The sequence below is a fragment of the Pseudophryne corroboree genome, chromosome 4, assembly GCF_028390025.1.
Source record: "Pseudophryne corroboree isolate aPseCor3 chromosome 4, aPseCor3.hap2, whole genome shotgun sequence".
NCBI lineage: Eukaryota > Metazoa > Chordata > Amphibia > Anura > Myobatrachidae > Pseudophryne > Pseudophryne corroboree.
Window position 1 is genome coordinate 180,124,421 of NC_086447.1, and position 24,518 is coordinate 180,148,938.

Genomic DNA, 24,518 nt, shown 5'->3' on the forward strand with positions numbered 1-24,518 from the left:
GACAGTCCAAACGGCAGCGTCTGGAATTGGTAATGGCAATCCTGTACCACAAATCTGAGGTACTCCTGGTGAGGATGGTAAATGGGGACATGCAAGTAAGCATCCTTGATGTCCAGGGATACCATGTAATCCCCCTCGTCCAGGCTTGCAATAACCGCCCTGAGCGATTCCATCTTGAACTTGAATTTTTTTATGTATGTGTTCAAGGATTTCAAATTTAAAATGGGTCTCACCGAACCGTCCGGTTTCGGCACCACAAATAGTGTGGAATAGTAACCCCGGCCTTGTTGAAGTAGGGGTACCTTGATTATCACCTGCTGGGAATACAGCTTGTGAATTGCCGCTAGCACCGCCTCCCTGTCTGAGGGAGCAATCGGCAGATTTTAGGAACCGGTGGGGTGGAGACGCCTCGAATTCCAGTTTGTACCCCTGAGATACTATTTGAAGGATCCAGGGATCCACCTGTGAGCGAGCCCACTGATCGCTGAAATTCTTGAGGCGGCCCCCCACCGTACCTGGCTCCGCCTGTGGAGCCCCACCGTCATGCGGCGGACTTGGAAGGAGAAGCGGGGGAGGACTTTTGCTCCTGGGAACCTGCTGTTTGTTGCAGCCTTTTTCCCCTACCTCTGCCTCTGGACAGAAAAGACCCGCCTTTTCCACGCTTGTTTTTCTGGGTCCGAAAGGACTGAACCTGATAAAACGGCGCCTTCTTAGGCTGTGAGGGGACATGGGGTAAAAATGCTGACTTCCCAGACGTTGCTGTGGAAACTAGGTCCGAGAGACCATCCCCAAATAATTCCTCACCCTTATATGGCAAAACTTCCATGTGCCTTTTAGAATCTGCATCTCCTGTCCACTGGCGAGTCCATAAGCCTCTCCTAGCAGAAATGGACAATGCACTTACTTTAGATGCCAGCCGGCAGATTTCCCTCTGTGCATCTCTCATATATAAGACTGAGTCTTTGATATGGTCTATGGTTAGCAGGATCGTGTCCCTGTCTAATGTGTCAATATTTTCTGACAGTTTATCTGACCACGCAGCGGCAGCACTGCACATCCATGCTGATGCAATAGCTGGCCTAAGTATAATGCCTGAGTGTGTGTATACAGACTTCAGGATCGCCTCCTGCTTTCTATCAGCAGGTTCCTTGAGGGCGGCCGTATCCGGAGACGGTAGTGCCACCTTTTTAGACAAACGTGTCAGCGCTTTATCCACCCTAGGAGGTGTTTCCCAACGTGACCTATCCTCTGGCGGGAAAGGGAACGCCATTAGTACCTTCTTAGGAATTACCAATTTTTTATCAGGGAAAGCCCACGCTTCTTCACACACTTCATTTAATTCATCTGATGGGGGAAAACTACAGGTAGTTTTTTCTCCCCAAACATAATACCCTTTTTAGTGGTACCTGTATTTATATCAGAAATGTGTAACACCTCTTTCATTGCCTCAATCATGCAGTGAATGGCCTTAGTGGGCATCAGGTTAGACTCATCGTCGTCGACACTGGTGTCAGTATCAGTGTCGACATCTGGGTCTGTGGTCTGAGGTAGCGGGCGTTTTAGAGCCCCTGATGACCTGTGAGACGCCTGGACAGGCACGAGCTGAGAAGTCGGCTGTCCCACATTTGGCATGTCGTCAAATTTCTTATGTAAGGAGTCTATACGTGCACTCATTTCTTTCCATAAGCTCAACCACTCAGGTGTCTGCCCCGCAGGGGGTGACATCCCTTCTAAAGGCATCTGCTCCGTCTCCACATCATTATCCTCATCAAACATGTCGACACAGCCGTACCGACACACCGCACACACACAGGGAATGCTCCAACAGAGGACAGGACCCACAAAAGCCCTTTGGGGGAACAGAGTGAGAGTATGCCAGCACACACCAGAGCGCTATATACTGCAGGGACTAACTGAGTTATGTCCCCTATAGCTGCTTTTTCTATATAAATGTATACTGCGCCTAAATTTAGTGCCCCCCCTCTCTTTTTTACCCTTTTCTGTAGTGTAGACTGCAGGGGAGAGCCAGGGAGCTTCATTCCAGCGGATCTGTGAAGGAGAAATGGCGCCAGTGTGCTGAGGGAGATAGCTCCGCCCCTTTTCCGCGGACTATTCTCCCGCTTTTTCCTATATTCTGGCAGGGGTATTTTCCACATATATAGCCTCTGGGGCTATATATTGTGGTATTTTTGCCAGCCAAGGTGTTATTATTGCTTCTCAGGGCGCCCCCCCCCCCAGCGCCCTGCACCCTTAGTGACCGGAGTGTGAAGTGTGTGTGAGGAGCAATGGCGCACAGCTGCAGTGCTGTGCGCTACCTTGGTGAAGACTGATGTCTTCTGCCGCCGATTTTCCGGACCTCTTCTTGCTTCTGGCTCTGTAAGGGGGACGGCGGCGCGGCTCCGGGACCGAACACCAAGGCTGGGCCTGCGGTCGATCCCTCTGGAGCTAATGGTGTCCAGTAGCCTAAGAAGCCCAAGCTGGCTGCAAGCAGGCAGGTTCGCTTCTTCTCCCCTTAGTCCCTCGCTGCAGTGAGCCTGTTGCCAGCAGGTCTCACTGAAAATAAAAAACCTAATTTCTATACTTTCTTTCTAAAGGCTCAGGAGAGCCCCTAGTGTGCATCCAACCTCGGCCGGGCACAAAATCTAACTGAGGCTTGGAGGAGGGTCATAGTGGGAGGAGCCAGTGCACACCAGGTAGTCATAAATCTTTCTAGAGTGCCCAGCCTCATTCGGAGCCCGCTATTCCCCATGGTCCTTACGGAGTTCCCAGCATCCACTAGGACGTCAGAGAAAACAGCAATACACTGTAGAAAATACACCATAGTCCTGTGCAGTATAATGTAACGTATGCATAATGTATGCTCTGGGAGATTCCAGCACTGGGAGGGGGGGGGGGAGGGGAGGTGTACCCGGCCTGTACCCCAATAAAGTTGAAATACTGTACTAACCAATACATCTAAGTGAAACAATGATGAACTGATAGGGAAATAGAAAAAAAAAAAGCAAGGGAATATGATATAAGGATCCAGATAATAGTGTACAATCCATTTACTCAGGAATGAATACTTTCCACACCACAAATGGTAATAATGGAATGGCAAATTGCTTGCAAAGCTCTGGCCAATCAGCTGTGAATGTCATACACCACTACAGCAACCCCCCAATTCTGCTGCAGTCATGGATCATTTCTATATTTTTGTTGAATGCTAAATTGATTTAGCAATGGTATAGCAATGGCAGCCAAAGCCAACTGGGACCTCTGGAGGTGAAGTCAGAAACCAATGAGCCTCAATCACTTTGGTGAGCCCCAACCTTGTTGATACTGCAAAGTTGCACAGCCAAAGTCACTGTGTTATATAGTTCAGTGAGAAGAGCCCATGGCCACTCATTCAGGTGCCATCTAGATATGGATACATTTCTGCAGCACATTCGTAGTACTTACACAAACGTACACCACACTAAGGGGGACATTTACTAAGCAGTGATAAGAGCAGAGAAGTGAACCAGTGGAGAAGTGCCCATGGCAACCAATCAGCACTGTAGTAACATCTATAATTTGTATACTATTAAATGATACAGAGCTGCTGATTGGTTGATGGGGCCACTTCTCCACTGGCTCACTTCTCCACTCTTATCACTGTTTAGTAAATGTCCCCCTTAGCCCTAATGAGTCCCAAAGTGTATAACCACACTTCATTCACAAATGTGGTAGATCCAGAAAGTCTTACTTCACGGATGTGTTCTCTGGTGATTCGAAAGTCACCAGTCGCCCTCCAGAGGAAGTGTTAGAACTGGCATTTCCACAGGCAACATCTGGAATTATCTGAAATGACAAAAAAAAGATAAAAACAGAGGAGATTATTTAAGATGCAGTGGCTGTATTTCTGTACTGCTGCACCAAGGATCGTAGACAGGTGGAAATATCTGAAGAGTTGCACAGTGTCAAAGTGTAGCTATCACAAAATGCAACTTCTAACTCTTCCCTCTTCTTCCACACATTACAATACTAAGGGGGGAATTCAGTTCTCTCATGTGTCACCGCGATGTGCATTACCACTAATGATAAGGTATGGATCTTCTGACGCTTTCCTGCACACCTCTATGGGGGTACAAGGAAAAAGGAGCGACGGTACATCACCATGGTGTGCACAGCCGCATTTTGTAGAGAACTGAATTATCCCCAATATATAAGACAACAGAAACGTGGTTCTCCAGCATGCCAAGATTTATAGACATTATTTAGTAACAGTTATTTCTATATAGCAGCGCTTTACAGAGAATATTTCCCCTTTCACATCAGTCCCTGCCCCAGTGGAGCTTGCAATCAATACTCCCTTCAGTGGTGGTTTAAGAGAGACTGCCCATCTGCAGTCTGTGCGAACCCCCTTCTTTCTGGCAGTGCAGTAGGCTTTGTGGCAGAATCTACTGCAAATACACAGGTCTCCGGCAACATGGTCCATGTGCCGGTGACTGCGCATGCACAAATCACTGGGATAACATCCACTATGCCATTTTCCTGGTGATTTCTGCTGCTGGGTGGGCCCCCCTAGAACACGAGGACCCATGTGCACTGCACATCCTGCACCTTTTACAAATACACCAATGACTCCCTACACAGGCACTTTAGGAGAGGAGGGTGCCTGTGTACAGTCTCTGATTGGGCCCCCTCTTCTCTGCAAGTGCAGTAGGCTCTGGCAGCCGCCATTTTCCAAGTGATTTTTGCCAGTGCCGTGCCGTCAGAAAGGTGAGTATAGTTAAATGGGTGCAGGGTGTGCGGTGTGTGGGCCCCCCTGGACCCAGGGGCCAAGTGCACCGCACACCTTATATATAGCCAGTGACTCCCTACCACCTGCACACACACTAGGGTTAATTTTATGTTGGTAGTTAATTTACATACTAGAGTATATTTTTTGATTGTGGGAAGAAACTCATGGATGCATGGGAAGAATATGCGAATTCTACAAAATTCCCTTCAAATGTCCAGGCCAGCTCCCCCCTGCACACTTTGGACAGCGCTGGCTGCACAGGGGCAGCAGCCGATACTGCTCTTAATCTTGCCCGCTTCACTAGGAAGCAGGTGGGTGCAGAAGAACCACCTACTCTTCCGGGGAAGCAGGAGAATTCCCTGTCTCCCGCTACTTCAGGAAGATTAAGCAAGTATGGTTCTAGGTGAACTCTAAAGTTAGGTAGAAACTATGCAATTTGTTTAGTTCAATCGACAAACGGGCCAATTTTTTCTGCCACTGGAAGGTACCGATATCTGCGTTTGTGATTTTCTATCACATCATACTGATTTTGCATATGTCCGTCCACAAGGGGGATGAGGTAATCAGGATAAACCATAGGAAATATGGGCAGATTATCGAAAATGTCCACACACTGCATGATATCGGGACCTTTTGGATTGGATTATATTTTCCTTCGAGGTCGACTGATCAGATAATCGAAAAACAAGCATTTCTGACCGTTTTTGAATAGTTTTGTGCACCTGTCATTGAATTTGCATCTAACGCTAAATGAGGGCATTAGCAAGATAAAAGGAGTTCTGGAGCAAGTGCCCATATGAAGACATTCCAGATTATGATTTTCAAAGACAATTACTGATTTTTATCACATTTAATTTACAATACACTAAAGCACAATAAATGAAATTATATCTATCACTGACCTCACAATGCGGTATATTTCTAAAAAATAAAAAAAAAGTAAATGATTTTCCGAGGGCATCTGACTGAAGCTCAGCTCACCGGCGATACTTGCTGGCAGATACAGTATAACAGCCATGGCCCACATTCACACTGCATTGGGAGCCCCAAGAATGTGGTTCCACTATCTTGGTCACAACAAGCATCTGAAAACCAACTGGCATACTAGTTTTGGACATGAAAACTGAGCTGTGTTTTTTTTTTTAATCAAACCATTGATATTGTCTAAAGCTCCTCTGAGGAAACCACAAACCAGTAGTGTAAGAATTCGTACACGTTTTTATGTCTTATATTGTTCTCATTATCTAATTTAAATTATTTATTGATTCATACAACTTTGTTTTCAGAGTATCTTTATTATTACGATTATTTTATTGTTTAACCGACTTCATTATAATTTGTTTCATTATTTATTATTCAGTTTCATTATTGTTACTATAATTATTATTATGACTTTATATTCATTCATATTTCAGACAATATCTTACATCATCCATATTTTGAGCTTACCTTCACAGCATATTTAACACTTAATTATTGCCTTTAACAGTTTGATTCTGCAATTTATTTATTTAACTGCTTTTAATATTCATCCAGATACTGCATGCCACATTAATTCATATGTATTTCATTTAGTGTCTTCATCTGTTACATTAGCTAGTACATACACTCAGTGCTGCAGAGAAGAGACTCAGTGCACAGTCTGTCTAGCCTTACGATACCGACCCCACGGGAGTGCGCATCGGGATTGAATCGCAAGCTGCCTAACACCATGAGATATGCACTAACTTTTCCTAAGATTTTGATTATATAGTCAAATTCTTACAGATTTATCTCACCGTGTGTACACACCTTAAGTCAAAGGAGCATTTTCTGAGCTCTCAGGGGTAAATGCAGGATTTCTGGTGGAGGGTTTCCAAATATTTGATTTTAGAGTGATTGTCGTCAGCCAAGAAGGATGCATAATTAGCATGTAACAAGCTATAGTCTGTCCCATACAACGTGCAGTTTGTGTAATACAGTACATCAGACATATGCAGGCCCAATGATCACAGTAAGCCACACACCAGATTCTCACTCTGTGCGATGATTGACCACTCAGATACACAGACACACACAGCAGACTTGGTAGGCAAATCTGCTGCCACTGTTCAGCAGCTCCATAACGCCCTTTATACACCCCACCCCACTTGTCTTTGCTTATGCCTGGAGACCAGCCTCATAGTAGTGTAGGTAGAGGTTTTCTGCTCTGCTGCTGTCACCTATAGAAACTATGGACCTTCTTCCAGCCCTGCAATTCCTATAAATCCTAATCATTAAAAAGTATGATCATGAATTGGGGGTGGTGTCTGATGTAAATGGGAGAAGGGGGTAGGGTTTGATGTCATATTAAAGAGTGTGATGGCATGTAGAGAAGGTCTGCTGGCATGTGGTGGGAGTCTAGTAGCACATGGGGAAGCTATTGTGACAAGTGGTGGATCTGATGGCATGGAGGAGGTTTGATGGCATGTTGGGGCATTTGGGGATGTCTGATGCACGTGTAAGGGACATTTGGAGAGGTTTGATGGTATGTAAAGGACATGTGGAGAAGCCTTATATTATGTAAGGGTTATGAGAGGAGGTCTGATGGCATGTAAGGGGCATGTGAAGAAGTCTGATGGACATGTGGGGTGGTCTGATAGCATGTGAGGCAAGTGGTGGGGGCTGAAGACGTGGGTAGAAATGAGGGCATGAAAATGGTATGTGGAATGGTTTCAGGGGTATTAATATCAATTCACAACTTTTTTTTTCTCCAGAGTCCAAAAGTAGCCTCCTCAGGTCTTGAATCATTATATATAACTTGTTTTTACCACTATATGCTTGGCCACTTTAGGGGATTTCTGTTCCATTCTGTTCCAACAGCTTTATTTTATTTTATTTTTGTGTGTGCTACATACGTACTTTAAAAATATGAATTCCATCGTGTACATAATTTGTAAACTACTATATACAGTTAGGTTCATATATATTTGAAGACTGACACAATTTTCATAATTTTGGCTCTGTATGCCATAACAATGAATTTCAAATGAAACAATGGCAATTTAATTGAAGTGCAGACTTTCAGCTTAAATTCTAGGGGCTGAACAAAAATATTTTATGAAACGTTTAAGAATTGCAACCACTTTTATACACAGTCCCCTGTTTTCAGGGGCTCAAATGTAATTGGACAAATTAACATGATCATAAATGAAATGTTAATTTTTTATACTTTTTTTTTTTAAATCCTGCAGGCAATGATTGCCTGAGGTCTAGAACCCATGTACATCACCAACTGCTTGTTTTCCTCCTTTGTTATACTCTGCCAGGCCTTTACTGCAGATGTCTTCAGTTGTAGTTTGTTTGTTTGTTTGTCTTTCTGGCTATAGTTTTGCCTACAGTAAGTGAAAGGCATGCTCAGTATGGGCTGAGACCAGATGACTGACTTGGCCATTACAGAATATTCCAATTCTTTGCCTTAAAAAAACTCCTGGGTTGCTTTCACAGTATGTGGCGTCAACTGACCGTTTTCTGGGAGTTAAAAGTCCAACAAAGGCGTGTCCAGGCATTTGCAGGGCGGGTGTCTGGCGTCAATTCCGAGACCGGACAGGCTGAAGACATCGCAGCGGGTGAGTACGTTTACAGCTACTCAGAAACTGCACAAAATGTTTTTGCATAGCACGGCTGCACAAGCGTTCGCAGCTTTGCTATGCAAAAAAAACCTCCCCCATAGGCGGCGTCTAGTTGATCGCATGGACAGCAAATAGTTGTTACGTGCGATCAACTCGGAATGACCCCCATTGTCCATCAGTGTTATGAAGCGTTGCCCAATCAACTTTACTGAATTTGGCTGCATCTGAGCAGACATTATATACCTATACTTCACAATTCATACAGCTGCTTCTGTCTTCTGTCACATCATCAATAAACACTAGTGGTACAGTGTCACTGGAAGCCATGCAGCAACATGCTATCACATTGCTTCCACAGTGTTTTACAGATGATGTGGCATGCTTCAGATCATCACCAATCCCAAGCCTTCTCTGTACTTTATTCTTCCCATCATTCTGATACAGGTTGTTCTTAGTTCTTTTGTCCAAAGAATGCTGTTCCAGAACTCGGCTGTTTTTTTTAAGATGATTTTTTTGTCAAAGTCTAATCTGGCCTTTCTAGTCTTGAGTTTATGAATGGTTTGCATTTTGGGGTAAACCCTCTGTATTTGCCCTTGTGAAGTCTTCTCTTTATGGCGGACTTGTATAATGATATGCCTACCCCTTGCAGAGTGGTCTTTAATTGGCTGGTTGTTAAAGTTTTTTTTTTATACCATTGAAAGGATCCTGTGATAATCCACCACTGTTGTCTTCCATAGACATCCAGGCCTTTTTGTACTGCCGAGCTAACCAGTGCGCTCTTTTTTTTTCTCAGAGTGTACCAAACTGTTCATGTGGCCACTTCTACGGCTCCCGATATCTCTTTGATGCAATGTTTTTATTTTTGCGGTCTAAGGATAGCCTGTTTCACTTGCAATTAGAGCTCTTTTGAATGGATGCTGTTGTGCTCACAGCAACAGTTTCAAAAGGCAAATGCCACAGTTGGAATCAACTCCAGACCTCGGGTGTAGTATGGTATGCCGGCGGCCGGGCTCCCGGCGACCAGCATACCGGCACTGGAATCCCGACTGCTTGCATACCAACAGCGTGGCGAGCGCAAATGAGCCCCTTGCGGGCTCGCTGCGCTCGCCACGCTGCGGGCATGGTGCCACGCTATTTATTCTCCCTCCAGGGGGGACGTGGACCCCCAAGAGGGAGATAAAGTGTCGGTATGCCGGCTGTCGGGATTCCGGCGCCGGTATACTGTGCGCCGGGATCCCGACAGCCAGCAAACTGAAGACCACCCCCAGACCTCTTGCCTGCTTAACTAATACATAAAATAACAAAGGAATAGCCCACATCTGTCAGTGACTTAGCTTTTGCATCAACTGCCCAATTACTTTTGGTCCCTTGGAAAACAGGGGGCTACATAGTATTAAACAGCTGTAATTCCTAAACCCTTCCTCCAATTTGGTTGTTAATACTCTCAAATTAAAGCTGGTATTCTACACTATATAACTGTAGCTTAAATATGTTTGGGGTAAACAACTAAAATAACAAAAATTGTGATCCCCTTGTGGAATAACCTGGCCTTTTCTACGGGCCTAGCCCCCTCTGCATTCCATCATTTGACGTGGCATAATATTACATTTCTACTACACTTAGCCCCTTTGTACCACTTCCCTGAGTTCTCTGAGCTACAAGATCAATATCACCTTTCACCTTCAGCTTTCTTTCCATACTTACAGCAACGTCACTTATTTAACTTAGTTGCTAAGCCTTGTAGTCTCTTACAAATCTCAACAACTGAAGCCCTATGCTTGTGCAGGCCTCATATCCACCTTTGACACCATCCTCTTATGACATAGTCTACCTGACAAAGAAAAACACGAGTATCAGTGAGAGACGGACATAGGGGAGACACTGGAAGGTCTGGAAATGGATTTGCAGGGAACTGCCCAAAAATTCAATATGCACTTGCCTCAAGTAAAATTCTTATAAACTCCTGTACAAGTGGTACTACGATCTGCACAGATTACATATTTATTTATTACCACTTATTTATATAGCGCACACATATTCCGCAGCGCCTTACAGAGAATATTTGGCCGTTCACATCAGTCCCTGCCCCAGTGGAGCTTACACTCTATATTCCCTACCACATGTACATGTGCACACATTCATACTAGGGTTACTTTTGTTGGGATCCAATTAACCTACCAGTATATTTTTGGATTGTAGGAGGAAACCAGAGTACCCGGAGAAAACTCACACAAGTACGGGGAGAATATACAAACTCCAAACAGTTACCATCTTCGCGACTTCCTCAGACCTTTGCTGGAGGAAGTGCCCCAAAACACAGCTGTACTGGCATTTCATTCATACTGTGACAAGTGTCACTCCTCTGGCTCATCTCTTTTATGTTCTACTCTCACAGTCAATCCCTGATATTCCCAAAGTCACTCAGAAACGTATTAATCACATCCTCATTGCAGCCAGACATCTTATAGCAGTAAACTGGAAACAATTAGATCCACCACACCTCCTTGCTTCGATTTATAAAATTTGCCAGATATATTCTTACAAGCATATTACTAGTATACTGCATAACCTCCACCATCACTACCTCAAGGTTTAGAGTGACTTTGTCTTGTACATCTGATGCATCCTCCAGAGCTCATATACCATTTCCTTTACTTTCTCCATACTAGCTCACACCCCCAGGTCTTTCCTCTTCCCTTCAGGGCCCCCCTGTACTTCTCCACCTGCGTAGCTCACCACGCAGCTCATGGTATCCTTTACCTCACCTCACTCAGCTCCTTTCTGTTTCCTTGTGATACTCACAATACTCTATCTGCTAAATGTCTTACAGTGGATAACTCCTATAACTTTGCTGTTTAGATTTCAATCCAACGCTCTTCATTGTTACCTTGATTCCCTCCCACCCTTTTTCTTTTTCTGTAAACCCTCCCTTTAGTTCTTTCAGAAAAGAAATACATTTTGGGCGGGATGTACTAAGCTTAGAAAAGTGATAATTTCACTGTGATAAAGTACCAGCCAATCACCTCCTAACTGTCATTTTTCACACCCAGCCTGAAACATGGCAGTTAGGAGCTGATTGGCCTGTACTTAATCACAGTGAAATTATCACTTTTCTAAGCTTAGTACATCCCGCCCTTTATGTAAAATAAAAAAATAAATTCAATTGGGAGCACGGATGTGCGCGCTCCTGATACCCTCACCCCCCTTCCCTTCGTATCCCCGTGGTCCAGGACTGCTGAGAGATGTGGTTCTCACAGTCGCCAGCTCGGGGGTTTGCGGATGGGGGGTCACACAAACAGGTGGGGGTCACACACACCGTGGTCACTCACACTTTCACACTCATGCACACACTCACTCACAGACCACACATCTCACATACTCACCCTGCTGCAGAAGATCCCACTTCCGACGGTGAGTACTTACTAAGCCCAGGATTCTTAGGTTCTAACCCAGGGGTGGGTAACATCCGGCCCGCAGGCCATATAAGGCCCGCCCAGCCTCTTCACTCAGCCCATGGCTCACCTAACCCAGGAGGGAGACGTCGGGCGCTCGTTGAGATTGTGTTACCAGTGGGAGCCCGGATCCTTCCTCTCAGCGGCAGCCGGATGCAAGAGCTCACTCCTGAGCTCCTGCTTCCGGCTCAGGCAGTGTGCAGCTATGCGCTATGGGAGAGACGCCCCTCCCATAGTTCCAAGGAGCGGGCCACCAGACGAAGGGTTGCACGGTCCGGAAGCAGGAGCGGGGCTTGTGAGTATTGTGTGTTTGTTTTTGTTGTTGTGTGTGTGTGTAAGCAGCACTACCAGTGGGCACAACTACTGGGGGCACAACTACTGGGGACACAAATACAGGGGGCACATCTACACGGGGCAAATCTACTGTGGGCACATCTACTGGGGGCATAACTACAGGGGGCATATCTACTGGGGGCATATCTACTGGGGGCATATCTACGGGGACACATCTAATGGGGGCACAACTACAAAGGGCATATCTGCTGGGGGCATATCTACGGGGACACATCTAATGGGGGCACAACTACAAGGGGCATATCTACTGGGGGCACATCTACGGTGACACATCTATGGGGACACATCTACAGGGGGCACAACTACAAGGGGCATATCTACTGGGGGCACATCTACGGTGACACATCTACGGTGGCACATCTACTGGGGGCACATCTACTGGGGGCACATCTACAAGGGGCATATCTACAAGGGGCATATCTACTGGGGGTACATCTACAGGGGGCACATTTACTGGGGGCATATCTATCTACAAGGGGAATATCTACAGAGGGCATAACTACTGACTGGGGCATACTACTGACTGGGGGCATATGTACTGGGGAATGGGTGGCACCTGATATGCTGCCTGTCGGGATCCCGGCACTCAGCATACCGGCGCCAGAATCCCGACAGCTGGTGTACCTACAACTATTTTTCCTCTTGGGGTGTCCACGACACCCCTGGAGGGAGAATAAATAGTGTGGCACGCATAGCGCACCACCGTGCCCACAGCGTGGCGAGGTCAGCGAGCCAGCAAGGGGCTCTTTTGTGCTCACCCCGTGGTCGGTATACCGGCAGTCGGGATCCCGGCACCCGTATGCTGGGTGCCGGGATCACGAGCGCCGGCATACCGTAGTAGACCTCTGGGGCATAACCAGTGGCGTAACTAGAAATTTCTCTGACGTCCTAGTGGATGCTGGGAACTCCGTAAGGACCATGGGGAATAGCGGCTCTGCAGGAGACTGGGCACAAAAAGAAAGCTTTAGGACTACCTGGTGTGCACTGGCTCCTCCCCCTATGACCCTCCTCCAAGCCTCAGTTAGATTTTTGTGCCCGACCGAGCAGGGTGCAATCTAGGGGGCTCTCCTGAGCTTCTTAGATAAAAGTTAGTTTTAGGTTTTTTATTTTCAGTGAGACCTGCTGGCAACAGGCTCACTGCATCGAGGGACTAAGGGGAGAAGAAGCGAACCTGCCTGCTTGCAGCCAGCTTGGGCTTCTTAGGCTACTGGACACCATTAGCTCCAGAGGGATCGAACACAGGCCCAGCCTCGGAGTCCGGTCCCAGAGCCGCGCCGCCGGCCCCCTTACAGAGCCAGAAGCAAGAAGAGGTCCGGAAAATCGGCGGCAGAAGACATCAGTCTTCATCAAGGTAGCGCACAGCACTGCAGCTGTGCGCCATTGCTCCTCATGCACACCTCACACTGCGGTCACTGATGGGTGCAGGGCGCTGGGGGGGGGGGGGGCGCCCTGAGCAGCAATATTAACACCTTGGCTGGCAAAAATACATCACATATAACCCCCAGGGCTATATGGATGTACATTAACCCCTGCCAGAATCCATAAAAATGCGGGAGAAAAGTCCGCGAAAAAGGGGCGGAGCTATCTCCTCAGCACACTGGCGCCATTTTTCCCTCACAGCTCCGTTGGAGGGAAGCTCCCTGGCTCTCCCCTGCAGTTAATACACTACAGATAGGGTTAAAAAGAGAGGGGGGGCACAATTTAGGCGCAGTATACATATATATATATGCAGCTATAAGGGAAAAATAAGAATTTACTTACCGATAATTCTATTTCTCGTAGTCCGTAGTGGATGCTGGGGACTACCATGGGGAATAGCGGCTCCGCAGGAGACTGGGCACATCTAAAGAAAGCTTTAGGACTATCTGGTGTGCACTGGCTCCTCCCCACATGACCCTCCTCCAAGCCTCAGTTAGGATACTGTGCCCGGACGAGCGTACACAATAAGGAAGGATTTTGAATCCCGGGTAAGACTCATACCAGCCACACCAATCACACCGTACAACTCGTGATCTGAACCCAGTTAACAGCATGATAACAGAGGAGCCTCTAGAAAAGATGGCTCACTACAGCAATAACACGATTTTTTGGTAACAATAACTATGTACCAGTATTGCAGACAATCCGCACTTGGGATGGGCGCCCAGCATCCACTACGGACTACGAGAAATAGAATTATCGGTAAGTAAATTCTTATTTTCTCTAACGTCCTAAGTGGATGCTGGGGACTCCGTAAGGACCATGGGGATTATACCAAAGCTTCCAAACGGGCGGGAGAGTGCGGATGACTCTGCAGCACCAAATGAGAGAACTCCAGGTCCTCCTCAGCCAGGGTATCAATTTTGTAGAATTTTACAAACGTATTTGCTCCTGACCAAGTAGCTGCTCGGCAAAGTTGTAAAGCCGAGACCCCTCGGGCAGCCGCCCAAGATGAGCCCACCTTCCTTGTGGAGTGGGCATTTACAGATTTTTGGCTGTGGCAGGCCTGCCACAGAATGTGCAAGCTGAATTGTACTACAAATCCAACGAGCAATAGTCTGCTTAGAAGCAGGAGCACCCAGCTTGTTGGGTGCATACAGGATAAACAGCGAGTCAGATTTCCTGACTCCAGCCGTCCTGGAAACATATATTTTCAGGGCCCTGACAACGTCTAGCAACTTGGAGTCCTCCAAGTCCCTAGTAGCCGCAGGCACCACAATAGGTTGGTTCAGGTGAAACGCTGAAAACCACCTTAGGGAGAAACTGAGGACGAGTCCTCAATTCCGCCCTGTCCGAATGGAAAATCAGATAAGGGCTTTTACAGGATAAAGCCGCCAATTCTGACACGCGCCTGGCCCAGGCCAGGGCCAACAGCATGACCACTTTCCATGTGAGATATTTTAACTCCACAGATTTAAGTGGTTCAAACCAATGTGACTTTTGGAACCCAAAAACTACATTGAGATCCCAAAGTGCCACTGGAGGCACAAAAGGAGGCTGTATATGCAGTACCCCTTTTACAAACGTCTGAACTTCAGGGACTGAAGCTAGTTCTTTTTGGAAGAAAATTGACAGGGCCGAATTTGAACCTTAATGGACCCCAATTTCAGGCCCATAGACACTCCTGTTTGCAGGAAATGTAGGAATCGACCCAGTTGAATTTCCTCCGTCGGGCCTTACTGGCCTCGCACCACGCAACACATTTTCGCCAAATGCGGTGATAACGTTTTGCGGTTACATCCTTCCTGGCTTTGATCAGGATAGGGATGACTACATCCAGAATGCCTTTTTTCCTTCAGGATCCGGCGTTCAACCGCCATGCCGTCAAACGCAGCCGCGGTAAGTCTTGGAACAGACAGGGTCCTTGCTGGAGCAGGTCCCTTCTTAGAGGTAGAGGCCACGGATCCTCCGTGAGCATCTCTTGAAGTTCCGGTTACCAAGTCCTTCTTGGCCAATCCAGAGCCACGAATATAGTGCTTACTCCTCTCCATCTTATCAATCTCAGTACCTTGGGTATGAGAGGCAGAGGAGGGAACACATACACTGACTGGTACACCCACGGTGTTACCAGAGCGTCTACAGCTATTGCCTGAGGGTCCCTTGACCTGGCGCAATACCTGTCGAGTTTTTTCCAACGGTTTATCATCATGTGGAAGACTTCTGGGTGAAGTCCCCACTCTCCCGGGTGGAGGTCGTGCTGAGGAAGTCTGCTTCCCAGTTGTCCACTCCCGGAATGAATACTGCTGACAGTGCTATCACATGATTTTTCGCCCAGCGAAGAATCCTTGCAGCTTCTGCCATTGCCCTCCTGCTTCTTGTGCCACCCTGTCTGTTTACGTGGGTGACTGCCGTGATGTTGTCCGACTGGATCAACACCGGCTGACCTTGAAGCAGAGGTCTTGCTAAGCTTAGAGCATTGTAAATGGCCCTTAGCTTCAGGATATTAATGTGAAGTGATGTCTCCAGGCTTGACCATAAGCCCTGGATATTCCTTCCCTGTGTGACTGCTCCCCAGCCTCGCAGGCTGGCATCCGTGGTCACCAGGACCCAGTCCTGAATGCCGAATCTGCGGCCCTCTAGAAGATGAGCACTCTGCAACCACCACAGGAGGGACACCCTTGTCCTTGGTGACAGGGTTATCCGCTGATGCATCTGAAGATGCGACCCGGACCATTTGTCCAGCAGGTCCCACTGGAAAGTTCTTGCGTGGAATCTGCCGAATGGGATTGCTTCGTAGGAAGCCACCATTTTACCCAGAACCCTTGTGCATTGATGCACTGAGACTTGGCTCGGTTTTAGGAGGTTCCTGACTAGCTCGGATAACTCCCTGGCTTTCTCCTCCGGGAGAAACACCTTTTTCTGGACTGTGTCCAGGATCATCCCTAGGAACAGAAGACAAGTCGTCGGAACCAGCTGCGATTTTGGAATATTGAGAATCCAATCGTGCTGCCGCAACACTACCTGAGATAGTGCTACACCGACCTCCAACTGTTCCCTGGATCTTACCCTTATCAGGGAATCGTCCCAGTAAGGGATAACTAAAATTCCCTTCCTTCGAAGGAATATCATCATTTCGGCCATTACCTTGGTAAAGACCCGGGGTGCCGTGGACCATCCATACGGCAGCGTCTGAACTGATAGTGACAGTTCTGTACCATAAACCTGAGGTACCCTTGGTGAGAAGGGTAAATTTTGACTTGAAAGGTAAGCATCCTTGATGTCCCGAGACATCATGTAGTCCCCTTCTTCCAGGTTCGCAATCACTGCTCTGAGTGACTCAATCTTGAATTTGAACCTCTGTATGTAAGTGTTCAAAGATTTTAGATTTAGAATCGGTCTCACCGAGCCGTCCGGCTTCGGTACCACAACAGTGTGGAATAATACCCCGTTCCCTGTTGCAGGAGGGGTACCTTGATTATCACCTGCTGGGAATACAGCTTGTGAATGGCTTCCAAAACTGTCTCCCTGTCAGAAGGAGACATCGGTAAAGCCGACTTTAGGAAACGGCGAGGGGGAGACGTCTCGAATTCCAATTTGTACCCCTGAGATATCACCTGAAGGATCCAGGGGTCTACTTGCGAGTGAGCCCACTGCGCGCTGAAATTCATTGAGACGGGCCCCCCACCGTGCCTGATTCTGCTTGTAAAGCCCCAGCGTCATACTGAGGGCTTGGCAGAGGCGGGAGAGGGTTTCTGTTCCTGGGAACTGGCTGATTTCTGCAGCCTTTTTCCTCTCCCTCTGTCACGGGGCAGAAATGAGGAACCTTTTGCCCGCTTGTCCATGAAAAGACTGCGCCTGATAATACGGCATCTTCTCATGTTGAGAGGCGACCTGGGGTACAAACGTGGATTTCCCAGCTGTTGCCGTGGCCACCAGGTCTGAAAGACCGACCCCAAATAACTCCTCCCCTTAATAAGGCAATACTTCCAAATGCCGTTTGGAATACGCATCACCTGACCACGGACGTGTCCATAACCCTCTACTGGTAGAAATGGACAACGCACTTAGACTTGATGCCAGTCGGCAAATATTCCGCTGTGCATCACGCATATATAGAAATGCATCTTTTAAATGCTCTATAGGCAAAAATATACTGTCCCTATCTAGGGTATCAATATTTTCAGTCAGGGAATCCGACCACGCCAACCCAGCACTGCACATCCAGGCTGAGGCGATTGCTGGTCGCAGTATAACACCAGTATGTGTGTAAATACATTTTAGGATACCCTCCTGCTTTCTATCAGCAGGATCCCTAAGGGCGGCCATCTCAGGAGAGGGTAGAGCCCTTACAAGCGTGTGAGCGCTTTATCCACCCTAGGGGGTGTTTCCCAACGCACCCTCACCTCTGGCGGGAAAGGATATAATGCCAATAACATTTTAGAAATTATCAGTTGTTATCGGGGAAAACCCACGCATCATCACACACCTCATTTAATTTCTCAGATTCAGGAAAACTACAGGTAGTTTTTCCTCACCGAACATAATACCCCTTTTTGGTGGTACTTGTATTATCAGAAATGTGTAAAACATTTTTCATTGCCTCAATCATGTAACGTGTGGCCCTACTGGAAGTCACATTTGTCTCTTCACCGTCGACACTGGAGTCAGTATCCGTGTCGGCGTCTATATCTGCCATCTGAGGTAACGGGCGCCTTAGAGCCCCTGACGGCCTATGAGACGTCTGGACAGGCACAAGCTGAGTAGCCGGCTGTCTCATGTCAACCACTGTCTTTTATACAGAGCTGACACTGTCACGTAATTCCTTCCAACAGTTCATCCACTCAGGTGTCGACCCCCTAGGGGGTGACATCACTATTACAGGCAATCTGCTCCGTCTCCACATCATTTTTCTCCTCATACATGTCGACACAAACGTACCGACATACAGCACACACACAGGGAATGCTCTGATAGAGGACAGGACCCCACTAGCCCTTTGGGGAGACAGAGGGAGAGTTTGCCAGCACACACCAGAGCGCTATATATATATATACAGGGATAACCTTATATAAGTGTTTTTCCCCTTATAGCTGCTGTATCTTTAATACTGCGCGTAATTAGTGCCCCCCCCTCTCTTTTTTAACCCTTTCTGTAGTGTAGTGACTGCAGGGGAGAGCCAGGGAGCTTCCCTCCAACGGAGCTGTGAGGGAAAATGGCGCCAGTGTGCTGAGGAGATAGGCTCCGCCCCCTTATCGGCGGCCTTTTCTCCCGTTTTTCTATGTATTCTGGCAGGGGTTAAATGCATCCATATAGCCCAGGAGCTATACGTGATGCATTTTTTGCCATCCAAGGTGTTTTTATTGCGTCTCAGGGCGCCCCCCCCAGCGCCCTGCACCCTCAGTGACCGGAGTGTGAAGTGTGCTGAGAGCAATGGCGCACAGCTGCAGTGCTGTGCGCTACCTTGTTGAAGACAGGACGTCTTCTGCCGCCGATTTTCCGGACCTCTTCTGCCTTCTGGCTCTGTAAGGGGGCCGGCGGCGCGGCTCTGGGACCCATCTATGGCTGGGCCTGTGATCGTCCCTCTGGAGCTAATGTCCAGTAGCCTAAGAAGCCCAATCCACTCTGCACGCAGGTGAGTTCGCTTCTTCTCCCCTTAGTCCCTCGATGCAGTGAGCCTGTTGCCAGCAGGTCTCACTGAAAATAAAAAACCTAAACTAAAACTTTCACTAAGAAGCTCAGGAGAGCCCCTAGTGTGCACCCTTCTCGTTCGGGCACAAAGATCTAACTGGGGCTTGGAGGAGGGTCATGGGGGGAGGAGCCAGTGCACACCAGATAGTCCTAAAGCTTTCTTTAGATGTGCCCAGTCTCCTGCGGAGCCGCTATTCCCCATGGTCCTTACGGAGTCCCCAGCATCCACTTAGGACGTTAGAGAAACACTTTTTATAGGTGCTATCCCTGTGATATATAGCGCCCTGGTGTGTGCTGGCATACTCTCCCTCTGTCTCCCCAAAGGGCTTTGAGGGGTCCTGTCCTCTATCAGAGCATTCCCTGTGTGTGTGCTGTGTGTCGGTACGGCTGTGTCGACAGGTATGTGGAGGATAATGAGGTGGAGGCGGAGCGAATGCCTGTAAATATGTTGTCACCCCCTGCGGGGTCGACACCGGTGTGGTTGAACTTATGGAAAGATTACGTGAAAGTGTCAACTCCTTACATAAAAGGTCGACGACACAGAACAGCCGGCTACTCAGCTTGTGCCTGTTCCAGCGTCTCAAATGTCTTGGGGGGCTCTAAAATCGCCCGCTACCTCAGATAACAGACACAGATGTCGACACGGATACTGACTCCAGTGTCGACGTCGATGAGACTGGTGTACCCTCCAAATAGGTCCACCCGTTACAGAATTGAGGCAATGAAAAATGTATTACACATTTATGATTATACCCCAGGTACCACATAAAAGGGTATTGTGTTTGGTGAGAGAAAACTATTAGTAGTTTTTCCTGCATCTGAGAAATTAAATGAGGTGTGTGAGGAAGAGTGGTCTTCCCCCGGTAAGAAATTGATAATTTCTAAAACGGTTATTGGCAGCGTACCCTTTCCCGCCAGAGGATAGGTCACGCGGGGAAACACCCCATAGGGTAGATACAGCGCTTACACGCTTATCAGAAAAGGTGGCACTACCGTCTCCGGATACGGCCGCCCTGAAGGGACCTGCTGATAGAAAGCAGGAGGTTACCCTATAAGATATAGTCACACACTAGGGCATTATATTGCGACCAGACGTTGCTTCGGCATGGATGTGCAGTGCTCCCGCTGCGTGGTCAGATTCCCTGTCGGAAAATAACTATGGATAGGGACAATATTTTGCTGAAAATAGAGCATATAAAAAGACGTGGTCTTATACATACGTGATGCACAGAGGGATATTTGCCGGCTGGCATCAAAAATAAGCGCTAAGTCCATTGCCGCCAGACGGGGGTTATGGACTTGGCAATGGTCAGGCGATGCCGACTCGAATCGGCACATGGAAGTTGCCCTATAAGGGGGTAAAACTGTTTGGGGATGGTTTTTCAGACCTCGTTTCCACAGCTACTGTTGGGAAATCGATTTTTTTGCCACAGGCTACCCCACAACAGAAGAAAGCACCGTATCATCAAGTACAGTCCTTTCGGCCCCAGAAAAGCAAGAGGGCTAGAGGCTCATCCTTTCTGCCGAGAGGCAAAGGTAGAGGAAAAAGCTGCAACACACAGCTAGTTCCCAAGAGCAGAAATCCTCCCTGCGTCCGGTAGGTCCACAGCATGGTGCGGGGGCTGCTCAGGCGGACCCGGGTACGGTGGGGGCCCGTCTCAAAAATTTCAGCGGACAGTGGGCTCTCTCACATGGATCCCTGGGTCCTTCAAGTAGTATCTCAGGGGTACAGGCTGGAGTTCGAGACGTTCTTCCCCCCGCCATTTCCTAAAATCTGCCTTACCGGCACCTCCCTCTGCCAGGGAGACGGTGTTGGTGGATATTCAACACTATAATCACAACAAGTGATTGTCAAGGTGCCCCTCCTTCAGCAAGGAAGGGGTTACTATGCCACAGTGGTTGTGGTACCGAAACGTTTCGGTGAGACCCATCTTGAAATTAAAATACTTGAACTTTTATATCAGAAGTTTCAAGTTCAAGATGGAATCGCTCAGGGCGGATATTACGAGCCTAGACGAGGGGGATTACAGGGTCTCCCTGGACATCAAGGATGCATACCTGCATGTCCCCATTTACCCTCCTCACCAGGAGTACCTCAGATATGTGGTACAGGACTGTCACTATCAGTTCCAGACGTGGCCGGTGGAGTTGTCCACGGCACCGAAGGTCTTTACCTAGGTAATGGCAGAAGTGATGATACTCCTTCGCAAGAAGGAAGTTTTTATTATCCCGTACTTGGACGATCTCCTGATAAAGGCGAGGTCCAAAGAACAGTTGGTAGTGGGGGTAGCACTCTCTCGGGAAGTGCTACAACAGCACGACTGGATTCTCAATATTCCAAAGTCACAGCTGGTCCCGACGACACGTCTTCTGTTCCTGGAAATGTTTCTGAACGCAGACCAGAAAAGAGCGTTTCTTCCAGTGGAAAAAGCCGAGGAGTTGTCATCTCTAGTCAGAGACATCCTATAACCAGGACAGGTGTCGGTACATCAATGCACACGAGTCCTGGGAAAAATGGTAGCTTCGTACGAAGCATAATTCCATTCGGAAGACTCCACGCAAGGACGTTCCAGTGGGACTAATGGTCCGGGTCCCATCTACAGATACAACAGCGGATAACCCTGTCAGCAAGAAACAGGGTGTCGCTGCTGTGGTGGCTGCAGAGGGCTCATCTACTAGAGCAGGCATTCCCAACCACGGTCCTCAAGGCACACCAACAGTGCAGGTTTTAGTGATATCCAGGCTGCAGCACAGATGGTTGAATCAAAATAACTGAGCTACTAATTAAGTCACCTGTGCTGAAGCCTGGATATCACTAAAACCTGCACTGTTAGTGTGCCTTGAGGACTGTGGTTGGGAATGCCTGTACTAGAGGGCCGCAGATTCGGAATACAGGACTGGGTCCTGGTGACCACGGATGCCAGCCTTCGGGGCTGGGGTGCAGTCACACAGGGAAGAAATTTCCAAGGAGATTTCGCTTCACATAAATATTCTGCAGAGAAGGGCCATTTACAATGCCCTAAGCCAAGCAAGGCCCCTGCTTCAGAACCAGCCGATACTGATCCAATTAGACGACATCACGGCGGTCGCCCATTTAAACCGACAGGGCGGCACAAGAAGCAGGATGGCGATGGCAGAAGCCACAAGGATTCTCCGATGGGCGACCTACACCCAGGAGAATGGGGACTTCATTCAGAAGTTTTCCAAATGCGGGTAAACCGTTGGGAATGACCACGGGTGGACATGATGGCGTCCCGCCTCAACAAGAAGTTGAAAAGATATTGCGCCAGGTCAAGGGACCCTCAGGCGATCGCTGGGGACGCTCTAGTGACACCGTGGGTGTACCAGTCGGTTTATGTGTCTCCTCCTCTACCTCTCATACCCAAGGTACTGAGAATAATAAGAAGGCGAGGAGTGAAAACCATACTCGGGGTTCCGGATTGGCCATGAAGAGCTTGGTACCCGGAACTTCAAGAGATGCTGGCAGAGGACCCTTGGCCTCTGCCGCTTAGACAAGACCTGCTGCAGCAGGGACCCTGTCTGTTCCAAGACTTACCGCGGCTGCGTTTGACGGCATGGCGGTAGAACACCGGATCCTAAAGGAAAAGAGTATTCCGAAGGAAGTCATCCCTACCCTGATCATAGCCAGGAAGGATGTCACCGCAAGACATTATCGCCGCGTTTGGCGAAAATTTATTGCTTGGTGGGAGGCCATGAAGGCCCCGACGGAGGAATTTCAACTATGTCGATTCCTGCACTTCCTGCAAGCAAGGGTGACGTTTGGGCCTCAAATTGGGGTCCATCAAGGTCCAGATTTCGGCTCTGTCGATTTTCTTCCAGAAAGAACTGGCTTCACTGCCTGAAGTTCAGACTTTGGTTAAAGGAGTACTACATATTCAGCCTCCTTTTGTGCCTCCTGTGGCACTTTTTGGATCTCAACGTGGTGTTGGATTTCCTAAAGTCGCATTGGTTGAGCCACTTAAAACCATGGAGCTAAAGTATCTCGCGTGGAAAGTGGTCATGCTGTTGGCCTTGGCCTTGGCCAGGCGTGTGTCAGAATTGGCGGCTTTGTCATGTAAAAGCCTTATCTGGTTTTCTATATGGATAGGGCAGAGTTGAGGACTCGTCCTCAGTTTCTCCCAAAGGTGGTCTCAGGTTTTCACTTGAACCAACCTATTGTGGTGCCTGCGGCTACTAGGGACTTGAAGGATTCCAAGTTGCTGGACGTAGTCAGGGCCCTGAAAATTTTATTTTTCCAGGACGGCTGGAGTCAGGAAAACTGACTCGCTGTTTATCCTGATGGCACCCAACAAGATGGGTGCTCCTGCTTCTAAGCAGTCTATTGCGCGCTGGATTTGTAGCACTATTCAGCTGGCGCATTCTGCGGTAGGATGACCGCAGCCTAAATCAATAAAAGCCCATTCCACAAGGAAGGTGGGCTCATCTTGGGCGGCTGCCCGAGGGGTCCCGGCTTTACAACTTTGCCGAGCAGCTACTTGGTCAGGGGCAAACACGTTTGCAAAATTCTATGAATTTGATACCCTGGCTGAGGAGGACCTGGAGTTCTCTCATTCGGTGCTGCAGAGTCATCCGCACTCTCCCGCCCATTTGGGAGCTTTGGTATAATCCCCATGGTCCTTACGGAGTTCCCAGCATCCACTAGGACGTCAGAGAAAATAAGAATTTACTTACCGATAATTCTATTTCTCGTAGTCCGTAGTGGATGCTGGGCGCCCATCCCAAGTGCGGATTGTCTGCAATACTTGTACATAGTTATTGTTAACTAATCGGGTTCTTGTTGTGAGCCATCTATTCAGAGGCTCCTCTGTTATCATGCTGTTAACTGGGTTTCATATCACAAGTTGTACGGTGTGATTGGTGTGGCTGGTATGAGTCTTACCCGGGATTCAAAATCCTTCCTTATTGTGTACGCTCGTCCGGGCACAGTATCCTAACTGAGGCTTGGAGGAGGGTCATAGGGGGAGGAGCCAGTGCACACCAGGTAGTCCTAAAGCTTTCTTTTTGTGCCCAGTCTCCTGCGGAGCCGCTATTCCCCATGGTCCTTACGGAGTTCCCAGCATCCACTACGGACTACGAGAAATAGAATTATCGGTAAGTAAATTCTTATTTTTTCTCCCCCAAGCCCAAAAATTCTTTGGCGCCCCCCCCCCCCCCCACCCCTCATGCTCCATAATTGGGAGCAAGAAAGGGATAAATATGCGCGCGGCAAAAAAGGGGTGTGGTTTCGTT

General features: G+C 48.1%; 1 protein-coding gene across 1 annotated transcript in view; it reads right to left on the reverse strand.

The window, feature by feature from the left end:
* The window catches only part of DNER (delta/notch like EGF repeat containing), a 493,185-nt gene that overhangs the window by 223,115 nt on the left and 245,552 nt on the right, over positions 1-24,518 (reverse strand). Inside the window, exon 3 of the mRNA XM_063915606.1 lies at positions 3,728-3,822. Within this exon, the coding sequence (XP_063771676.1) occupies positions 3,728-3,822 (95 nt within the window). The remainder of the gene's footprint in view (positions 1-3,727; positions 3,823-24,518) is intronic.